The 21,376-nt window shown below is 42.7% G+C and overlaps 2 protein-coding genes across 3 annotated transcripts in view; one reads left to right on the top strand and one right to left on the bottom strand.

Annotated features, from left to right (window-relative positions):
- Stx3 (syntaxin 3) overlaps positions 1-9,041 on the top strand; it is a 62,443-nt gene extending 53,402 nt beyond the window's left edge. Inside the window, exons 10-11 of one of the 2 annotated variants that reach the window (XM_087593776.1) lie at positions 4,131-4,191; positions 5,340-9,041. In XM_087593776.1, the coding sequence (XP_087449902.1) occupies positions 4,131-4,191; positions 5,340-5,350 (72 nt within the window). In that variant the 3' untranslated portion in view covers positions 5,351-9,041. Of the gene's footprint in view, positions 1-4,130; positions 4,192-4,626; positions 4,899-5,339 lie in introns of those variants that run through there. The other variant, XM_087593755.1, reaches the window with a different exon arrangement.
- Positions 5,837-20,094, bottom strand: Cblif (cobalamin binding intrinsic factor). Its single transcript, NM_017162.3, is given in 9 exon segments — positions 5,837-5,973; positions 8,120-8,238; positions 9,516-9,717; positions 10,941-11,118; positions 15,308-15,489; positions 16,789-16,929; positions 17,363-17,476; positions 19,106-19,282; positions 19,993-20,094. Coding segments are annotated over 9 exon segments (1,266 nt in total). The 5' UTR covers positions 20,084-20,094; the 3' UTR covers positions 5,837-5,911.
- Between the last annotated feature and the right edge of the window lie 1,282 nt (positions 20,095-21,376).

Genomic DNA, 21,376 nt, shown 5'->3' with positions numbered 1-21,376 from the left:
GCCCTCTCCTGGTGTGTCTGAAGACAGCTACAGTGTACTTATATATAATAAACGAATAAATCTTAAAAAAAAAAGAATTCCCAGAGAAGGAGCTGGAGAGACAGCTGGGTAGTTAAGGGGATTGGCTGCTGTAGTGAATGGATTACACCATAATTTAATAACAAAGGGAAATGAAATAATGTATATTATACTTTTGGTAATAGTGGGCATATTATTTTTCCTGAGGCTGGAGCTTTGTAATCATTAGAACAAGAGGATTTGTATCCAAGCATTTAGGAGACAGAGGGGATTAGCAAACGAGACCGATGTCTGCTGTGTTTAACTCATGTTAAATCTGTCTGCCCTTAAGAATTACCTTCACAACAGTAAGTACAATCTACAATGCTTGTAGATAAGCTATACTGGGGAAATTGCTTACAAACCTATACACCTGTGCAACACATCTGCTTCCCAAGTATTAGTAGACTTTACAAATCCACCCTTTTAACTTGTTTACCTTTGTAAAGACCGCATTCCATTTTCAGCCCTGGCAAAAGACCACATTTTGAAGGACCAGAGAGGGGTCAGGACTCCAACTCCCCCCCCCTTTTTTTTTATTAACTTGAGTATTTCTTATATACATTTCAAGTGTTATTCCCTTTCCAGGTTTCCGGGCAAACATCCCCCTCCCCCCTCCCCTTCCTTATGGGTGTTCCCCTCCCAACCCTCCCCCCATTGCCGCCCTCCCCCCATAGTCTAGTTCACTGGGGGTTCAGTCTTAGCAGGACCCAGGGCTTCCCCTTCCACTGGTGCTCTTACTAGGATATTCATTGCTACCTATGGGGTCAGAGTCCAGGGTCAGTCCATGTATAGTCTTTAGGTAGTGGCTTAGTCCCTGGAAGCTCTGGTTGCTTGACATTGTTGTACTTTTCCAACTCCCCTTTTTAACAGAGATGTAATTCATTTCACGACAAGTGCCACCCATCCCAGGAATGTCAACAAAGGTGCTTGATCAGAAGCAGGCATTTTGATTGGAGGAGTCTAAAAATGAAGAAATAGAGAACCCCCTCCTTCCTGTCTTATTTTCACTATTATTTCTCTACTTAAAATAGCACTGAGCCAAGGAGCAGGTTTCCCCCTAAATTTAATTCAGTGTTGTATTATGTGTTGGGCATTTAGGTTTTAAAATTATGTTCTCTGTAACTATAAGAGACAGGTTTTTTTTTCTTTTTTCTTTTTTTGACTTTGTCGAACACATCTTTAATCCCATGATTTGGGAGGCAGAGACACTCGGATCTCTGTAAGTTTGAGGCCACCCTGGTCTACAAAGTTGTAGGACAGCCAGAGCTACATACTGAGAACCTATCTTGAACAAACAAATGGAAAAACCCAAAGCCAAACCAACTAAATGAACAGCAAACAAACAAATAGCCCCCCCCCCAAGCCCCCTAAGATTAAAAAGTAGCAAAATGTCAATTAAGGAAGGAGAAGCTGGATATCCTCTGGTCCTTTTTTTTTCTTTCAGTTTAAAAACATTTCAGGCTGTGTGGGTGTTTTTTGGTTGGTAGTTCAGTTTCTGAGAGCTCCCCTTGGTGTATCAACTTTCTGCAGAATTTGTTGCATCCTCTCTCTCTCTGAGGCCAGACATGGCAGCCCTCTGCTACCTAAGTACTGGGAGCCTGGGACCAGTTCGTGTATGCTCTTTGGTTGGTGGCTCAGTCTCCGGGAGCTCTCAGGTCCGGGTTAGTCGACACTGTTGGTCTTTCTGTGGGGTTGCGCTCTCTCTCTCTCTCTTTCTCTCTCTCTCTCTTACATTTCAAATGTTATACCCTTTCCAGGTTTCCCGGCCATAAGCCCCCATCCCATCCCCCCCCCCCCCTTCTTCTATGAGAGTGTTTCCTTTCCCCAACCACCCCCCTTCCCACTCCCCTTGACATTCCCCTGCACTGGGTCCTTAGCAGGACCAAGGGCTTCTCCTTCCATTGGTACCCAACCAGGCCATCCTCTGCTACATGTGCAGCTGAAGCCATGGGTCTGTCCATGTGTAGTCTTTAGGTAGTGGTTTAGTCCCTGGGAGCTCTGGTTGGTTGGCATTGTTGTTCTTATGGGATTGCAAGCCTATAGGGGACAATTTTCAGACATTTGCATCTATGTGCAGGTGTCCACAGAGGCCAGAAGAGGGAGCCATAGTTCTGTCCAGGTGCTTGTAAACTGTAGGCTTCTGAACAGATAGTCCTCTGAAAGAACAGGAATTGCAAAATGTGAATGCTTCACTCCTTCTTTAAAAGGGGAACAAGAATACCCTTGGCAGGGAAGAGAGAGGCAAAGATTAAAACAGACACAGAAGGAACACCCATTCAGAGCCTGCCCCACATGTGGCCCATACATATACAGCCACCCAATTAGACAAGATGGATGAAGCAAAGAAGTGCAGGCCGACAGGAGCCGGATGTAGATCGCTCCTGAGAGACACAGCCAGAATACAGCAAATACAGAGGCAAATGCTTCCAGGTCCAGCTTCCAGGGACTAAGCCACTACCTAAAGACTATACATGGACTGACCCTGGACTCTGACCTCATAGGTAGCAATGAATATCCTAGTAAGAGCACCGGTGGAAGGGGAAGCCCTGGGTCCTGCTAAGACTGAACCCCCAGTGAACTAGACTGTGGGGGGGAGGGCGGCAATGGGGGGAGGGTTGGGAGGGGAACACCCATAAGGAAGAGGAGGGGGGAGGGGGATGTTTGCCCGGAAACCGGGAAAGGGACTAACACTCGAAATGTATATAAGAAATACTTAAGTTAATAAAATAAAAAAAAGGAAAAAAAAAAAGAACAGGAATTGCTCTTAACAGTAGAACATCTCTCTAGCCACTAGCAGTTGCCATTTTTAAGTGGGGGAGTAATGAAGAAACACAATGGCAGCAACAAACAGCAAAATATAAAAAGGATATAGGTAGTGAACAAAAGCTGGGTGAAATAGACTAAAGTCGATGTCTGATGACCTCTTCCAGTCTAATGAATGATAAGTCACACAGTGGTGATATGCCAGTTCTCATTTCTTCATGGATGAGTGATGTCATTTTTTAAAGCACTATTTTAATTGGTCAAGCCACAGTCCCAGTGTATAAGTAATTTGGCTCCATAAAAAATTTTGAGTGGGTGGAGGACGCTTCTGCCTCAGTAGACAAGAAGTCAGAAGACAGAAGTGTAGAGCATGGGCTAAGGCAGGAACCACATTCTCTCACTTTCCCTCATGATCTTGATTTCAACATTTGCAATTTGTTTGTATGTATGCTAGTTTTTATATGCATTTGTTCACTTTTCCTTTTATCGATTCAAGGATGCTTGTTATGTCTCACAGGCAGATTCTCGATTTAGTGTGTGTGTGTGTGTGTGTGTGTGTGTGTGTGTGTGTGTGCTGAAACTAGAAAGGGAACCAATGGGAGGAGGAGTCTTAGAGGGTTGGGAAAAGTGGAAAGAGAAGGAGGGTAACGAATGGGATACATGTGGCATGCAAGCAGAAGGAGGATGATAGGGAAATAGAAAGGTACCAGCAGGAGATGGGACAGGGGGGACGGTCAAGAAGAATAAAATATCTGCAAACACCACAAAGCCCACTACTATGCATACTAACTTAAAAATAATGCTTATTTTAAAACCTTTTGTTATGTGTTGGGTTCCTAACTACTGCCTAGGCTTATAGGTTGAAGCCATCTTTCCCACTCTGCAGACTTGCCTTTTCTGTGTCTCCATCGGAAGGGGTAGAAGGTTTCGTTTATTTGGTTCCAGCTCCTTAAGAGGGTGTTGAACTTGTACCCAACATAAGTCACTTACACCTCTTACTTGGGGAAAACATCCACCTTTCTGTCTTCCCCCACAGCATTACAAAAATCTGTGGAACTGACAACTCCTCCAAAGTTTAGGCTTTACTCTCTGTGGCCATTAGAGGGCCCAGTATGCCTGTGTAGTCAGACACCCAAGCCGAGTGCACTCCTTAGTGCTATGAGTGATGTAATCATGAGCTTGTGCTTGTGTTTGTGATCTGCTGGGACAGTTACATTTGAATTCATTTTTTAAAAATTCCACTTTTTGTTATTGTTATATTATTATAAACTTACATATCTTAAAGGGTTCTTTCTCCTCTTTCTCAGTTTACATCCCAGTCTGGCTCAAACCTGGGATTCCGTACCCTCCTATGTGTTGGGATTACAGGTGAGTACCACCAGGCCTGCTAAGATGACAATTCTTTAACCTTTTCTAAGCTAAGGATAGACCAGGCTCCTCATTTTACGAATGAGGAAACTGGTGTCTTGGTTGGATACTCGCCCAGGTAAGCCGGTGTGTCTCTTACAAGCACGATCAGAATGCTGGCTCAGTCTTTTGGTTCCCAGTCCAGATTTCTTCTCACACTGTTTGAAGACTATTGCTTTATTTTTGGATATGTTTACTCTAGGTGGGTATACATTTTTGGATGTGCTTGTCCATGTGTTGTATGCACATGTGGACTCCAGACACCAACATCAGGTGCTTCCTAGAGTGTGCTCCATCTAGTCTTTGAGATGGGCCTTTAACTGAAATTGGATCATGTTGTTCACTTAGCTGTCTGGCCAGGAAGCCTCCAGCACTTGCCTCTCTCTGTTTCCCCAGTGCTGCTGTGGATGTTCACACGACCCCACGCCTGACGATTTTATGTGGGTGCTGGGGAACCAGACTCAGTTCTTCGTGATTGTACAACGTGCACTTTATCCACCAATCAACCTCTTGATCCTTAGGAACATTTTCATTTTTTTAAAATTTTATTTTATATGTATGGGTGTTTGTGTGTCTTTATGTATGTGCATGTATGTCTGTATACCATGTGCAGGGAGTGGCCAGAAGAGGGTGTAGGATTGCCTGGGATTGGAGGCACAAACAGTTGTGTAAGAGCATTTTTAAAATTCATTTTTCCTTGTCAGCCCCAGCTCCTGGACTGACAACTCTGAGACTAATTATTTATTATTAAATGTCTAGGCCATAAGCTTTGGCTCATTCCCTAACTAGCTCTTAATTTATGTAACCCATTTAAACTATTCTATGTCTACCATGGGGTTAGTTACCTCCTCTTCAGTCCCGGCCTGCTTCTGCCTTTGTGTTTCCTCAGTTTCTCCCTAAGCATCTCCCTGAGTTCATCCACCTGCTGGCTTATGTCGATCTCCTGCAGCTTTCTCCTCATTCTCTTAAATCTCTCTTTTACACTCTCACTATTTCCCAGAACCCTTTCTCTCCCTGCCAGTTTCCCACCTCCTGTTTCCTACCTTAGCTCCTTGGCCATCGGCCTTTTTATTGACAGGTGATGCTTATAAGAGATTCTCTTTATGCAGGTGTGAGCTGAAGGGCAGCCAAGTGCTCTTACCTGCCACCCAAGCCGTCTCTCTGGCCTCCTCCACAACCATCAAACAATTTAAAACACAAATTCACCCAGAAAAACTAGAAGTTATGACATCATTTACTGAGCTAAAAACCATTGTGGAATTATATATGGAATGATTTTGCTTATTTAATACAAATGTATCTGTATATATGTCTGTATTAGGTGAGTTGTGAAGGAACACTTAGTATAAGAAACCCAAACTGGAGTTTTAATAGTTCATCTGAATAAGTAGTTGCATCATTTAGTCCAGAAGATTGCGTTGATCTCCCCAGATATCACCAAGGCTTTCCTTCTCCCTTGCAATTGATATAAATGACAACTGACAGTCTGTTTTGAGAAGCCAGGAATTTTATTTCATGAATCACAGTGGTGAGCACCTCAGGAACCTGCATCATTTATTCCACACCGTGGCTCAGGAATGGAGTAGCACTGTTAATATCTGCTTTTCTTGGTACAGATTTGAAATGATATGAAAAGAAACCAAACCATCCTTTGGTCACATACAACAGAAGATACTCCTTCTCAGTATTGGGTGAAGTTGGCTGTGATGTGCTCGTAGTTGAAGGGAATATAGTACGCAACCCCTGGAATAAGGCAGAGGATAACAAGTGTTCACGGTGCACATAAACTTTCCAAATCAAACAGTAGCATATTAACCTTGAGAGAGGTAGGTATGATTACCGTAGAGAGAAGAGGGCAGAAATGTGAGTTTTGTTTAAGGATTTCTTTTAAAATGTTTTTTTGTTATTGTTATTTATCTGTGTGTATCTATGTGGATGAATGCATGTGAAACTCAGAAGACAACTTGTGAGAGTCAATTCTCACTTTTCATCATGTGGGTCCCAGGAATCAAACTTAGGCCTCTAAGCCTGGTGCCAAATGTTTTTACCAGCTCTTGCTAGACCTGTAGGGATTTCTTTCTTTTAAAATGATGATGATGATGATGATGATGATGATGATGATGATGTGTGTGTGTGTGTGTGTGTGTGTGTGTGTGTGTGTGTGTGTGAGTGCATGCACCACATGTGTGAAGGTGCTTATGGAGGACAAAAGAAGGAACTGGGATTATAGCCGTAGAGACTGAATCCATATTTGTGTACTGTAAGATTGTGATTATGAGAGGAGCTGCAGCCCATGAATTCCGCTGGCCAGCTCTTCCTAACTATATGGTAGATGGCAAGCAAACCATCTCTCCATGGTAAAATTGAAGAATGGAGCCTTCAAGAGATAGCCTTGGCCTCCTGTGACTCTGTTAGGAGTCACAGTCCTCTTCATAGTGACAGTCAGGGTCAGGTTAACATGATCCTTAGACAAAACCATGCCCAGTACTCTTTAAGTGGGAAGAAGTTTCAGTGTTTATGCAAAACCTTTCAGAAATATTAGTTGCTGGAGTCTGAATTTCATTCTTGCCATATTTATTCTGTAAATACATAGTTACAAACATTCCTTTATCAGAGACTAAACAGAAGGCAAGGACTGAAGTTTTGATGACCCTAGTTAGAAAGCTCACTTGTCTTAGGGTTTGGAAACCTGAACTTGATTTCTGTTCTGTCGAACTCTAGGCTCATTTTTCAAACAGGTGCCCTTGACATCTTGTGGTGATGCAATATTCTAAAATATCTCTTACATTCTAAGACACTGGGACTTTTTTGCTGGACCTCACTGCAGGGTTAATACTACACCTTGAGGTTACTTCTGACTTAAGACTGCTACCCTATTGCGTACTCAGCCCGTTCGCTTAACCTGCCTTTAAGAGAAGTGTAAGAATCGACATACTTGCCTTGAATTCTCTATGTAATCCATCTTTACAACCTAAGATAACGCATAGGTATAATCTTAAGTTCTTTCTTTCTTTCTTTCTTTCTTTCTTTCTTTCTTTCTTTCTTTCTTTCTTTCTTTCTTTCTTCCTTTCTTTATTTTTATTATTAACTTGAGTATTTCTTATATACATTTCGAGTGTTATTCCCTTTCCCGATAATCTTAAGTTCTTATTATGTACTCTTCAAGACCCAGACCCAGAACAATGCATGTTTATCATTTGCTGAGAGCAGCAAATACATAAGATGAAAGCAATTTCCTAAAATCTACCATGAAGTTTGAAAACATCTATTTATGAAAATTGGCTGATAAACACTGGTGTTTATAGGACTGTTACATATTTCTGTAAAATGTCCTATTCCATCCCCGTATGATGCTTTCTGTGCTGTTCAATAAAGACACAGTAAAGCTTTTGCCAGGGACATACACACAGCCGTCTAGCAGACACATAGCAGGTACACACAGTCAGGCACAGGGCCAGAGAGACTGACAAGACCGCTCCTTACAGCAGGCACAGATTCAGACTCATGCAACAGGAGGACAGAGGATGGAAGACACAGGGTTGATGAAGTAGAGAATTCAAGTCTGAACTCGCTCTTGGTGAAATGGCCCCAAGGGGAAGTGGGAAGAACTTTTATTTCTTTCCTTAATGCTACGCTGATGTACTTGGTGCCTTGGAGTTAAGCACCAATGTATAATTTATTTCACATCTCTTAAATTTAGTTACCTTCCTGTAAAAAGAGTCACTAACAATTGCAGAGTATTTATGTAATGGTTATCTGTGACACTCAATTCCTATACATATCCTTAGTATGAGCACACACATTATAATACTAGCCAAGTACGTGAATTAAAGGACTAGTAAATGTAGCTTCCAGCTGGAAGAAAAAGGCATTCCTCTGCTCTTCTTACCTTCACCCAAAGGCGTTTTGCCACTAAGGAACTCCCAATAGGTCTTGTGCTTAACATTCTCAGCGATATTGTTGATAGAAGAGACAATAAGGCCCCAGGATGTCATTGTGGTTTCAAATCTAAGAATAAAATGTGAACAACCTTGGTTGAAGCCAGGCAACAGGAGGCAAGACGGAGGGACAGGTGTTCAAATGCTTTAAAGAACAGATAAAAATAATGTTCAGAGAGAAAGTACAAATGACTAGTGAGCATGGAACCGTACCACTTAAAGTGGAATTTCAATGAATAGCATTTGAATGATTTTGATTAATGTTTTCAGTTTGAGTGGGTTGAGAGGCATTTCTATATTTAGGTATTCATGTTTTATGGATATGTTATTTGGAACAAACACTTTTACTTTGCACAGTACCCATTTGCCAGATTCCATAGGCTTATTTCTCTTTGGTATGTTGAGGACTCCGGGTGAATGAGTACCTCCATGTATGTACAATTCAACATTTCTACTCATTAAATTACATATATCTCCATGGCACAGTTGAAATCCAAGGTTTTTCTTGTATAGAATATTGTGTGGAAATATTAAATAATATTAAATTAATAGTAAAAAGAGTAGCCATTGTAGAGGACAGTGTGCATGAGGGTCATATGGGGTGCACTCTGTTAATGATCAACTCTAGAGATGTCCAAATTCTTAAAGGATCTTACATAAAGAATCACGGAATTTGGTGCCTCAGGCCTCTGTAGGTACCTGTACTCACATGCATATATCTGATCCCCACATCATCAAAAATAAATAAATCATAGAAAATAAGGAACACAAATTTTAGAGGAAAATATGCCAGACCATGACTCTGATGAGTCACAGCTGTTTGTACTACATGTAGAAAAAATTTCTATGAGATTATTAAATAACTGATTATAATGTGGTTGAGGAGGCAGTTGGTCCTTTGTTTTTTCTCTCTAAGTTTCTACTATGTGTCATGTGTCATTTTTATATTTACAGACAGAAGAAAAATTGGGCAATATTAAATGCTAAACTTGTAAAACATATCCAGAGGGTTTGGGTGTCAAGTGTCCTCTTTTCTTTCTCATGCATTCGCCCAATCCTTTGATTCCTTCTAAACTGTGACCTCTAATCTTCCTCTATTGCTTCCTCTTTTTTTAAACAGTTGGCATTTCCCAACATTTAATTCTTTCCTCTGTAATCCATTTCCATATTCTACTCTTTCCTAACAGAATAGTGGGTCGAATAGACATTTCAAAGGCAGACAAATTCATGCTTACCTCTGAACTCTATTAGTTACCCATTATGTGATCTTAGGAGAGAGAAGATGGGGAGGAGAATATAGGGATTTGAGCCAGGCTTGGGGAGGGCAACACTGCTTGCCCCACTCACTTGAACATGTGGTTTCTGCGCTGCGCTTCTTCCAGGACAGCAAGGAGCACAGATCCACTTTTCACACTAACCTCGATGGTCACATTGAAAAGCAGATCAACCCCCCTCAGCTGGTTGTTTATGGTGTATATGACTGTGATATTAGATATTGAAGTGGGGACCGGGGTAGGATAGTCAGTTAAAGTTGGTGGCACTTCATGATCTGTGAGGAGCAAAAACGCCAAGTTTATCAAAGGTTTTGGGATTTGAGTTAAGGATGCAAAAGCATTGCTGTTGACAATATATCCCAGAAAAGATTTCAAGAAAACAATAACCTTTAAATTAGTTAACAGAACACTTGGACAACTAACTAGAGTCCTGGAAAAGACTCCATGTTAAACTTGTGATGTTACTGGCATCCTAGCAGCCTAGGCAGTGAGGCCAAGGTAGCAATGCTTCATATGATGACAGCGGGTTTGCTTGACTTTGGCTCCTGTAGATTCAGTATTGAAGTCTATGAAGATCCTATCATTTCTTCCTGTCACATTAAGCTGGTGAATCCAGGAGGAAGTATTTGATAAGAAAAAAGAATTGAAGGAATTGATTTCAGAGTTTTTTTTTTCCTGGAGTGACAAATATTTTAGGAAGGCTCCACATGGGCAATCTGAATTTTAAATATTTTGGTATTGTGTTAGATTGGATACAAAGATGCTATAAAGTAACATGTCAAGTTTCCACCCTATTCTGTTGGTGTTCTGTGAGTGTCAGGCTGTCATTAGATCTTAAAGGCTTGGATGAATTTCATCTGTGCCTTTTAAGCCCAAATAAGGTCAACAATTGGTAGTTTCTTCCTGCTTTTCTTCTTTTTGCTTTTACAATGTAGATGACATTGATTTCTATTTAATTTCTATTGGCTTCATTACAGAAAAGACTGTAGTTTTGTCTGTATGTCTGCTTTATGACTTTGTAAAGAGTAGAGAAGACATAGTGATCTTGGCAGTGCATTTGTAGAATGAATGACACTCCTGTTGTGACCATGGGATTTCCATCTTCTTAAAGTAGGTGTTTAGTGTAAGGAGATGAATTCTGAAGGCTAGACTCTGGTCGTGTGCTAGTACACATTATTTTTTCCAACTTTATTAAATTGGGTATTTCTTATTTACATTTCAAATGTTATTCCCTTTCCTGGTTTCCAGGCCAACATCCCCCTAACTCTCCCCCTCCTCTCCTATATGGGTGTTCCCCTCCCCATCCTCCCCCCCATTCCCACCCTCCCCCCCAAGAATCCCGTTCACTGGGGTTGGGGATCAGATGTAGCACTATCCATGTGGGATAAATTAACAAAACAATCTTATATGCTGCTCAACATCAAGCCACATGCTATTGAACTATAAGTAGCAAATTTATAATGTAAGAAGGAAGGGTCATTGAAAAGTACTTACTTACCAGGGCCACACGTTACTTGGGGCACATCTAGGTAAGTCTTGCCTTTCAAGGAAGGGAGAATCTGGGCAATGGACATGGGGTTCTGGAATTTCCCCTGCTTAATCTCCTTGAGTATCGTATACATAGTCTTCTCACAGTCCCACTCTTTGGTAGGTTGCTCAGGTGTCACAGAGAGAGCCTAGGGTGGGCATGGGCAATGAGAGAGAAAGAGAGGGAAGAACAGGTATAGTGGGGAGTTGGCTCTTATGAGGGGTGAACTTGATTGCTAATCTTTATGATCTTCCAGAATCCAAATGAAGCAGCACATGGATTGAAATTGCGTTGTCTTTCGCAGCATCTGTCCTGTGATAGTTGTAGAAGGAGTGGAGGGTAGCACAGTGGCAAAGGTGTTTGCCTAGCATGAATGAGGCTGTGGGTACAGTTTTCTAGTTAATAGTAACAAACAAATGCTTATTGAAAGAATTAACAATGACGGGCTGGATAGATGGATCAGTGGTTACATCACTGTCTGCTCGTCTCGGGGACCTTGGCTTAATTCACAGAACCCACATAGCAGCTCACAACCATCTGTAACTCCACTTCCAGGGAATCCATCATCCTCTTATGGCCTTCCCCTCTTATGGCCTCCTCAGGTACTAGCCATGCATGTGATGCATAGACATATATGTAGGCAAAACACTGTATAAGATAAAATAAAAATAAAACAACAACAACAACAACAACAACAACAACAACAACAACTAGCCACTGAACGATTGTCTGGTCACTGATAAGAGTCAGGAAGTAAGGCCAGGGCTGCTGTACTCATGAATAGTTTTTAGCTGTAGAACAAGGGTAACAAAGCAAGCGTCAGAAGGAGCTGTAGTCTAGGGCGACCTGGACTGGCACATGCAGTACACTGCTTTTGATTTGTGTTGTCACACACAGCTTTTGGTGAACTTCTCCCAAAGCCCGTGTCTTTGTCAGGACTGTTAGTCATAGTCTCAGCAGCCCTGGCCTCCAGATGGCGTCATGGCCTGGGTTGCACTGGTCTCCTTGGGAACAGTGACTGGTGGATTCATGCACCAGTTGATTCTTCCCGGATACACCAGGACTGAAAGGAAAAGCATTTCTCCTGCTTGTGTACTTCAGTTGGGACTGTATGAGTAAACACCAAGCTGTCATTAACCATTGTAAATTCCACACTGCGGGAGAGAACGAGTGAAACCAGGGATGAGAGACTACTAAGAGCGGGCCCTGATGTCATCATTTGATCTTTTTATTCTTGAAATTACTTCATCTAGCCTTGGACATCCCCAAGCATGTGAAATATTAAATTGTCCTTTTAAAGTTGGACTTCTGGTACTTGCAAAACCAGTCTGGATTACTATATCAAGCAATTTACATACTCTTGTAAAGTTTTCTGTCTCCTAGGGCTAAATTAGAAACTATAAATCCTGCTTTTCTTTGGAGGGGGCATCATTTGTTGTTCCAGTGACCCGTTTGGGAAAGCATTTTGCAAGGCGTGATGTAGAAACTATCATTGCGTCCTCCCTTCCTTTAACAGTTATGCTGACTAGAGCCACCAAGTGTGGTAGTGAGCTTCGTTGGCCAATGACAAGCATGCATGAAGCTGGGAAGAGAAAATGGGAGAAGGAAGAGAATGAGAGATGGTTGTCTCAGCTAGGTAGAACAGAGTGGGCACTTGGACATCTGAGACAAGTATGGTCACCGTGTTAACCTCAGCAAATGCAGACTGCAACTCTCTATAGAGGCCACTCTACAGGGCTGGCTAGTCTGAGAGTACCAGCTACATACTCCTCAGCAGTGGCAGCTTCTACTGTATATATTTTTTTCCTGGGAGTAAAACATTTATTCCAACATGCTAGAGCATTAAACCATCAGAGATAATTGCTAACTCTGTATGAAGAATCTTACCAGACTCCTTGTCGAGGTCAGTTCCTACCAGAGGAAACTTGGGTGCAGTAGATGGTGATGGTAGGACAAGAAGTTTCAAGGTAGAATTGCCTTTAGGAAGGCTTGAGAGTATCTCAGGTCATACAGGGCTGCCATTCAGGAAGAGGGTGAGTGAGAAAAGGCCAGAAAGGATTATGGTACTCTTGATGTGCTTAGATTTCATGGGCAGTGAGCAGGCATAGCACTGTACTTGTGATGGTTTTGTATATCGCGTATCATTCAACTTGGTTACAGCCTTGCTCTTACGGGGAAAATGAAACTCAAGGAAAGTCAACATTTGTCCAAGATGGGGACAGCCTTGAAATTCAAACCCTCTTGTAATGGGTCTAGAACCCTTTGATCTCAACAGCAAAACTTTTCAGATTAGATAATGGTTATAGATTAGACACCTGCTGGTCTGACTTTTCAGGCTTTCTGGGTAAACTCCAGGTGCATGTGTAGGCAGGCAGGTAGGGAGAAGTTATGTGTCTTATAAGTGACAAGAAATCTACATGGGGAGTGGTATCTGGATATGGATAAGGTCTTATCCTTTGATAGGAAAAGTTTTTCTTCTCTGATATAATCTACCAGAGTACCTAGAAATGGATGAAATTCCAAATAGAATTCAAAAGCCAAATTGGCAAAGTAAACAGTTTTGCATCTGGTACTAAACCAATCAGAAATCTTAAACAAGATTAAGCAAAGGTCCTACCCTGGCAAACCCAATCTTAAACTCATTCCTTCAGGCTGCCTGCTTTCCACAGAAATTTCTAGACCTAAGTTTTGGGGATGCTGTTTTATGGTTCAGCCATAGGAAATGGTTTTGTTTCATGACAAAATTGTGGTGACCATGACAAGAAGTGGACTTTGCTCTAAGACATTTCCACACATGGCATTTTGGATTGGTGATCTGTCTTCATTCTTATGCTTGGCATTGATTATTACATATGCTCTGTGGACTCTTCTCTAAATTTTAGTGTGTGGAGGATACCAACACCAGTCTCTTTTTTTCTCTCAGGAGATAATTTCCTTCTAATAGTAGCCCAGAGCTACACAAAACTTAGGCCTCCAGCCCTTTCCCTTTCCTGGGGTTTCTGAGGTTTGGAATTTATGATGTATTTTTCTCTTAATCTCCTAAGATATTTAGAAACTTTAGACCACCAATATCTCAGTATGGCTAGAGGGTTTGACCACATGTGACTTTATAATTTATGATTCTAGTTGATGATCTCTCTCCATTATCACAGCTGCATCTATTTTCCATGGAGGATTTCTGCCCTAGTCAATAGGGGCTAGAGGATGGTGACAGATTTAGGGTTGTCAAGAAGCATCCTTTTTCCTATGGGCCCAGAAGGGGATAGGAACACCACAGGAAGACCAAGAGAATCAACTATCTTGGACCCTTGTGGTGCTCAGAGACTGAACCACCAACCAAAGATCATACACCAACTGGACCTAGACACTCCCCTGCAGCATATGTAGCAGATGTACAGCTTGGTCTTCATGTGGGTCCCAGACAACTGGAGCAGGGGCTATCCCAAAAGCTGTTGCTTGTATGTGAGATATGTTCTTCTAGCTGGGCTGCTTTGTCTGGCCTTAATGGGAGAGGATGCAGCTAGCCTCACTTGAAGTGCCATGGTGGGAGGTATACTGATGGGGTGGGGGTCCTAACTGCTAAGAGGAGAAGGGGAGGGGATGGGAGGAAGGACTGTTGTAGGGGATCACCGGGAGAGGGGCAGTGAGCAGGATGTAAAGTGATTAAGAGAAAAATAGTTGGCAAATGGAGGCAGGAAGGGGATACAATTATATTTTAGTTAAAAGCATACTTTTTAAAAGGACAAAAAAGAAGCATCTTTCCCAGTTCAAGCCTGGGGATAAGTGAGGTAAATGTAGAGTGGCCAACAGACTCAACTGAGATACAGGCTTGGCTTATTATTCACTAGATCATTTTATTATTTATCTAGTTGCATGTGTATCTGAGTCAACTTTACATTGCTTACATTAACCATTTTAAATACAAACCAATTTTTTTGTGGGTAAAGATAATAGGAAAAAAAACCCAGTTTCCTGTTAAGTTTGAAGCAGAAAGTTCCATCAATATTTTGGGAAGACCTGCTTTCCGTAATGTATGACTGTTACTACTAGTACACTGGTCATCATTGATAGTAAGCCCTTAAAAAACCTTTATTTGTTTTATTTTTTTCCAAGAAAGGAAAAATGAATTCTTTTAGGTTTGTCTTCACATTTTACCTATGAGCTAGCAAACACCTGCATTTTCTTAGTGGGGAAACCGAGGCAAGGTAGTTCAGGAATTGACCCCAAATCACATTGCTTAGACTTTCCCAGGCACATTAGTAGACACACAGTCCTTTGGCCTTACAGTCCAAGGTTATTAGTCTGGCCTAGATTAGGAGCATATAGGATATGATTACCTGCATGGCAAGGCCAGTGCTGTAGATGTCTCCAATAATACCATCAGCTTTGATCCTCAAGCTGATATTATCCACAATAACCTTCAGTGCCTGACCAAACAGGTCTCTGTAGTTTTCCTGAGAACCCACAGGAATCCTGTTGTACATGCATGTCAGGGCCAAGGTTGCCACTGCTCCTGTGTCTGTGGCAGAAGAGAGACAGATCCCCACCACAATCACTACCACAGCGAGTGTTGATCATCAGGTGCTTATTGTAATCTAGGTACAGGACCTCCTGTAGCTCTCGGGACAGCCTATGGAACAGGACCTATCTTCATTTAAGACATGAAGAAATGGGAGCTCAGAGCAGTGAAGTAACTGCCCAAGGCAGAACAGCCAGTAAGCAGCAGACTTAAAAACATTTGTATACAACTCAACAGCTCCAAGCATGTGGTGAGTCTCACTTCTCTCATCTCAATATCAGCTGTTCTGGAAGGCCCAGCTGTCAGCTGCTCAGGGAAGCCATCTTGGTCTTCCCAGCACAGCAGCCTTGAGTCTCTAGCAGCTGTGGTTTATGCCTGTTTTGCCCTGTCAGTGTTCTGTGTCACATGTTGTGGCTCCTGGGCTCTGTGAATGCTTGGACAGTGGTGACTCTATATCCCCATTGCACCCAATACAGGGACTTTTTGTTATTTGCATGTACTAAACATGTGTGGACCAAATGAGCAAACTCTGACAACACCAGAACAAGAAAAATACTAGCAAGCGTCAGCTTTCGCCCGGCCTTCCCACCTCATCTGAATTCTCAGAGCACCATTAAGAGTGACAGTGTTATTGACACCTGAAGACAAAGAAGTCCATCACCACAAGTCCTGAACTGATAGAGATGTCCCAATTGTGTGCGAGATTCCAGGTAGAAAGGGATTCCAGTCTGTTCTTGATCCCTGGGAAGACACTGTATCTACCTGCTTGTCTGAGAGTAAAAGGAAAAAGCTTGCTGCTGAGCCCTGCGCAGTGAGAGAAAGTCTGACATGACATTGTTGTTTAGAGGGCAGCAGAGGGCTCCATGCCAGGGACCCCAACCGAGAAGGGATCAGTACACATAGAAAGATCAAGCACAGGAAAGACCATCAGGCAGGAAAAGGATTCCATTCACAGGCAGCCCAGTGTGAGCTGGTTATAGAAAGGGCATTTGGATGGCAAAAGGAAAAACATCTTGAAACATAGAGTGTGGGAGAATTAATAACAAGGAGCAAAAGGTAGGGTTGAGGCAAGACATCTCCATTTTATTTGAAAAATAACTTATGACTTGTGTGACCTGTTTATTGCCCCACTGGAGGTCTGTCCTTAGCTCACATGTCCAACAAACATCATTCAATGTTTTTATCCTCAACCACATCCTGCTCCACTTCCTCTCCTTTATGTCCCCCTCCATCCCCACCTCTCATCCATGTGACCCTGATACTCTCAGCCTGGGTCAGTGACTGATGGCAGCAGCTTACCCACACTGAAGGGAGAGGATTCCATCATGAGGGTCTTAGCGAAGCGCACCGCGATGGGTAAGGTTGCCTCTGAGTTCTTCTGGCACAGTGCAAGGATCGCCAGAGCAGGCCCATAGAAGGATGAGGATTCAGCACCCAGGTCTCAGAAGAGACAGAACCATCATTAGATTAACGCTTACCACACTGGAGATTTTTTGAATAATGTGGGCCAAAGCTTTTAAATAGAAATCATTAGAAAACCTGTTGACATAAAAAAACACAGTACTGACAAAGGAAGATGCCAGTGTTTTTCAAAGTAAGTATCATCTGCCGTTTGAAGAGAAGGGATGGGTGGATGGTGGCTTCCCAGCCAGCTTCATATTGACTGAGAAGTGAAACTCACAGGGGTGCAGGGTGTGTGTGTGTGTGTGTGTGTGTGTGTGTGTGTGTGTGTGTGTGTGTGTACTGTCAGAGCAGAGGTAGCCTTGTGCCTCCTCCCTGACTTTTCACTCTTCCCACTTCTAAGTTTTCCTTTTGGATTGAAAATTCTCAGGAAGAACCCCTTCACTCTTCCTTCCTCCCCACGAGATCTTACTTGAAGGTGTCCAGCTCTCCATATTCTTTTGTAGAATGGACACTTTACTTCCAGGGTCTCGGCAGGAGGAGGTGAGAGCCATAATGGTGAGGGCGAGCTGCCCATTTGTCAGGTCTGCAGAAGAGAAAACAGAAGAACCAGGGCAGGCATTCTCAGGCAAGGCGCTGCTAAGTGCTACACTGGGCATTGCACTTGTTTTTTAAACTTAAAACATATGTTGCCACCAAACCAAGACAATATAGCAGATGCCAAGAAGTGCATGATGACAGGAGCCTGATATAGCTATCTCCTGAGAGGCTCTATCAGAGCATGACAAATACAGAGGCAAATGCTAGCAGCCAACTATTGAACTAAGAATGGGGACCCCATTGGAGGAGTTAGAGAAAGGATTGAAGGAGCTGAAGGAATTTGCAACCCCATAAGAACAATAATACTAGCTCCCAGGGACTAAACCACTATCTAAACAGTACACATGGACAGACCCATGGCTCCAGCTGCGTATGTAGCAGAGGGTGGCCTTGTTGAGCACCAATGGGAGGAAAAGCCCTTGGTCCTGCCAAGGCTGGACCCCACAGTGTAGAGAAATATCAGGGCAGGGGAGGCAGGAAGGGGTGAGTGGTTGGGGAGGGGGAAACACCCTAATAGAATGAGGGGGGGAAGAGATGGGATAGGGGGTTTATGGACAGGAAACTGGGAAAGGGGATAACATTTGAAATGTAAATAAAATGCAATAAAAAGCATATGTTTATTATTATTACTGTATGTGTGAGTGGGTCCACTCACAGTGTCTGCATGTATGTGTGTATGTGTGCATATGCACAGTGCACAAAAGGCACAGTGCACATGTGAAAGTCAAAAGGCCTCTTTGTGGAATCAGTTATTCCCTCTATTGTGATGTGGATTCTGGGGGTTGAACTCAGACTGTGAAACCTGCACAGCAGGTGCTTGTACCCGAGAACAGTTTCACTAGCCTACTTCCCAGCTGGAGTCCTGCCCTTTAATTGTTTTGAGACAACATTTCATTCTATAGCCCTGACTGGTCCCTGACTCACAGAGATCCTTCTGATGAGTGCTGTGGTTACAGGTGAGTGTCAGTACACACAGCATGCCCCAGCCTCACATCTGGGACTTTTCAGCAGTGTTCCCACATCATTTTAAAATCTCCTTTTTCCAAAGATGGAAATACAGAAACAAATCCTCAAGGAAACATTGAATCTAGTGTGTCTGGTGTGATCAATGACTGCATAACGAAACTTGTTATTTAATATAATTAATATATGCTAAAGAAGAGTCCCTGGTCTGTTTAGAAAAGAAATGAGACTGTCTGTACAAGTCCATGGAAGCTTACAGGCAGAAAGTAAACTTAGTTATGCACGTTGACGCTTCAGGCAATTCCTGTGAAGCAAGTCAACCCCGGACTTCGTTGTTACTATCAGTTATTGATTTTGTCCTTAGAGGGCAAGGTAAGTAAGTGACATCTGGTGACTTATTCATAAGCCACAGGTCTGGAACCAGAAGCCCCCACTTTTTTCCCTGAATCTGGTTTTCCTTGGGCATCCCTGCCCCCTTTCCTGATTATTCTGCTGTCTCATGTCTAGTTACAGATGCTCTGCCGTTGTGTAGGGAAAAGTGAATGAAATGTCGTCAGAGACAGCACTGAGGCGGGTGATGACATAGAGCTGGGGGCTGGAGGTAGCCTGTATGTGGAAGATTCAAGCTGCAGGGAGGGGTCCAGGGTCTAACCTGCACTGTCACTGGCCATGAGCTGGTAAGTCAGGAGCTTCTGGGCCTCCAGGTTGTAGGTGCTGGCCAGGTTCATGGCAATCAGGATGCTGGGGTTTGGGAGGTCTGACTCAGTTACTGAGTTTTCCATGAGCAATTGTAGGCCATTGACCCAGGGCTGCTGATCTGGGGGGACAGCTGAGAAGAGGAAAGCCACTTAGCACAAAATCACCACTCATCCCTCTTTCCCCTGAGCCCTCGGCCCCTTTCCCAGAAACATAGTTCTCATGTCTTTTAGGCCTCATGTCTTTTAGCAGAAAGTCTGAGAGCTTTGGGGATCAAGTGCTGGAAGAGGAATACAGAACAATGCCAACATTTTTCTATAGAGATGCATTAATCCTCAGACATTCTCCAGTGATCTCTATTTTTTAAAGTGAATTTTCCAGTGCAAACTTTGAGCAGTTCAGCTCAGAGGTAATTAACATGATTTCTAGCCACTTCCCAGAAGCCACTGATTTCTTTTACATTCATGTCCCTCTACTCTTCCCTCTACGTGAAGACTCTCGGTGATTTGAGACATAACTTGCTCTCATCAAATATTCAAACCTCCCATGTGCTCTCAGTTGTTGAGTATCGACCTTGTTCCAGCAACCGACATGTCTGCAGTCATAATTCACTCTCTTTCAGTAAAACATGCATCCCCCTGACTCTCAGAGAATTGTGCTCTGAAGTCATGGGAGATGACTTCTAGGAATGACAGTTCATGGAACATGCCTCCACCCTGACTTATGCCTGCCTCTTTGGCACTCATATAGTGATTATCTGTTTCTCATCCATTCAACTGTGCCTGAAATCTCTGTCTCTAGAGAGGACCACTCCTTTCCTATTAGAACAATCACTATACTCACAGCAAGAGCGCTGGGCTCTGGTACTGGTTCCTGCCACAGCCCAGAGAACATTTAGGAGGTAGAAGGAAAGCCAGGCCATGCCTTTCCACATCTCCCTTTCCATGAACACCAGTATTTGCTAGTGAAGTGTTCCTCTACCTTCTCCTGTGTGCACTTATTTTTATAATAATCTGCTCTAGAGCCAGCCACTCCTACCTACCTATGCTGACCCCTCCTACCTTGATACAACTCATTCCCATTTGCCTATCTGAGTTTGCTTGCTGTCTAGGCCCTCCATGGTGTGTAAAGGTGACTTCTAAGTAGCAGAATGATATATGAACCTGCAGGTTGGGTAATGCAGCAAAGACAATGAGTATCTCTTAACAAATTCCTAATTACAGGTAGGAAATTTGGCTAATGTGTGATTATAGACCATACTTCCCCTATGGTAATAGCCTCCCGATGCATATCTGCAATGATTTTTTAAGGTTTAGGTGTTTGGTATGTACCAGCTCATTTCAATGTGCAGGGCACATTTTTAGACTCTCTTTTTTATACCTCTAAGTAGATATGCTGACTATTGCAGTTCAGTCAGCCCGGATCTATGTTCCAGTTAGAACACTCTGAGGTTGTTTGATTTTAAGACAAGGGATAGAGTTTAATTTTCTGGAAATTGTTTTATTTAATTTTGTTTTTCCTACCCAGGGATAAAAGTAGACTGCTACCTGTAGCTTTCACAAACAACACGTTTTATTTTTAAAAGATTTAATTTATGCATATATGTATGAGTTCATATATAAACTCACATACATACATACTCGAGCGTGTGGGTGTATGTGTGTGTGTGTGTGTGTGTGTGTGTGTGTGTGTGTGTGTGTGTGTGTATACAGAGGTCAGGAAAGGGTGTCAAGTGTCATTCTCTACCACTTTCCATCTTTTTCCTTGGAGACAGGAGTATCTTCTTCAACTTTGTTTTTTGTTTTTTTTTGTTTTTTGTTTTTTTTTTCTGCCAGGCTGGAAGCCAGAAAACTCCAGTGATCCTTCTTTCTCTCTTCCCTTTGGAACATTTGTGAGAACATGTCTCATTATGTTCATGCCAAGAACTGAACTCTAGTCCTGATGATTTTGGAATAAGTGCTCTTAACCTCGTGCTACCTTTCTAACTCCAGTACTATTTGTAAGGTAATTAGAAAGTGTAGGCTCAGTGAACCCTATGAAGCATGCTGCTTTTCCCACTGTTATAGTCATCTTGTGAAGCAAGGTGAGCTCCCCTACTCACAGGTCTGGAACTAGTGTCCCAAGGCTCCAAGGGGCTGGTTTGTTCCTAAGCGTTAAGTCACTGCCCTTAGGGAGAGATCATCATGTAGTGGCTCCAGTGTTGACTGAAGTCAGCCTGTTACTTACT

The sequence above is a fragment of the Rattus norvegicus genome, chromosome 1 (assembly GCF_021556685.1).
Source record: "Rattus norvegicus strain SHRSP/BbbUtx chromosome 1, alternate assembly SHRSP_T2T, whole genome shotgun sequence".
In the NCBI taxonomy this organism is placed as follows: Eukaryota; Metazoa; Chordata; class Mammalia; order Rodentia; family Muridae; genus Rattus; species Rattus norvegicus.
This window is presented reverse-complemented; position numbering and strand designations above follow the sequence as displayed.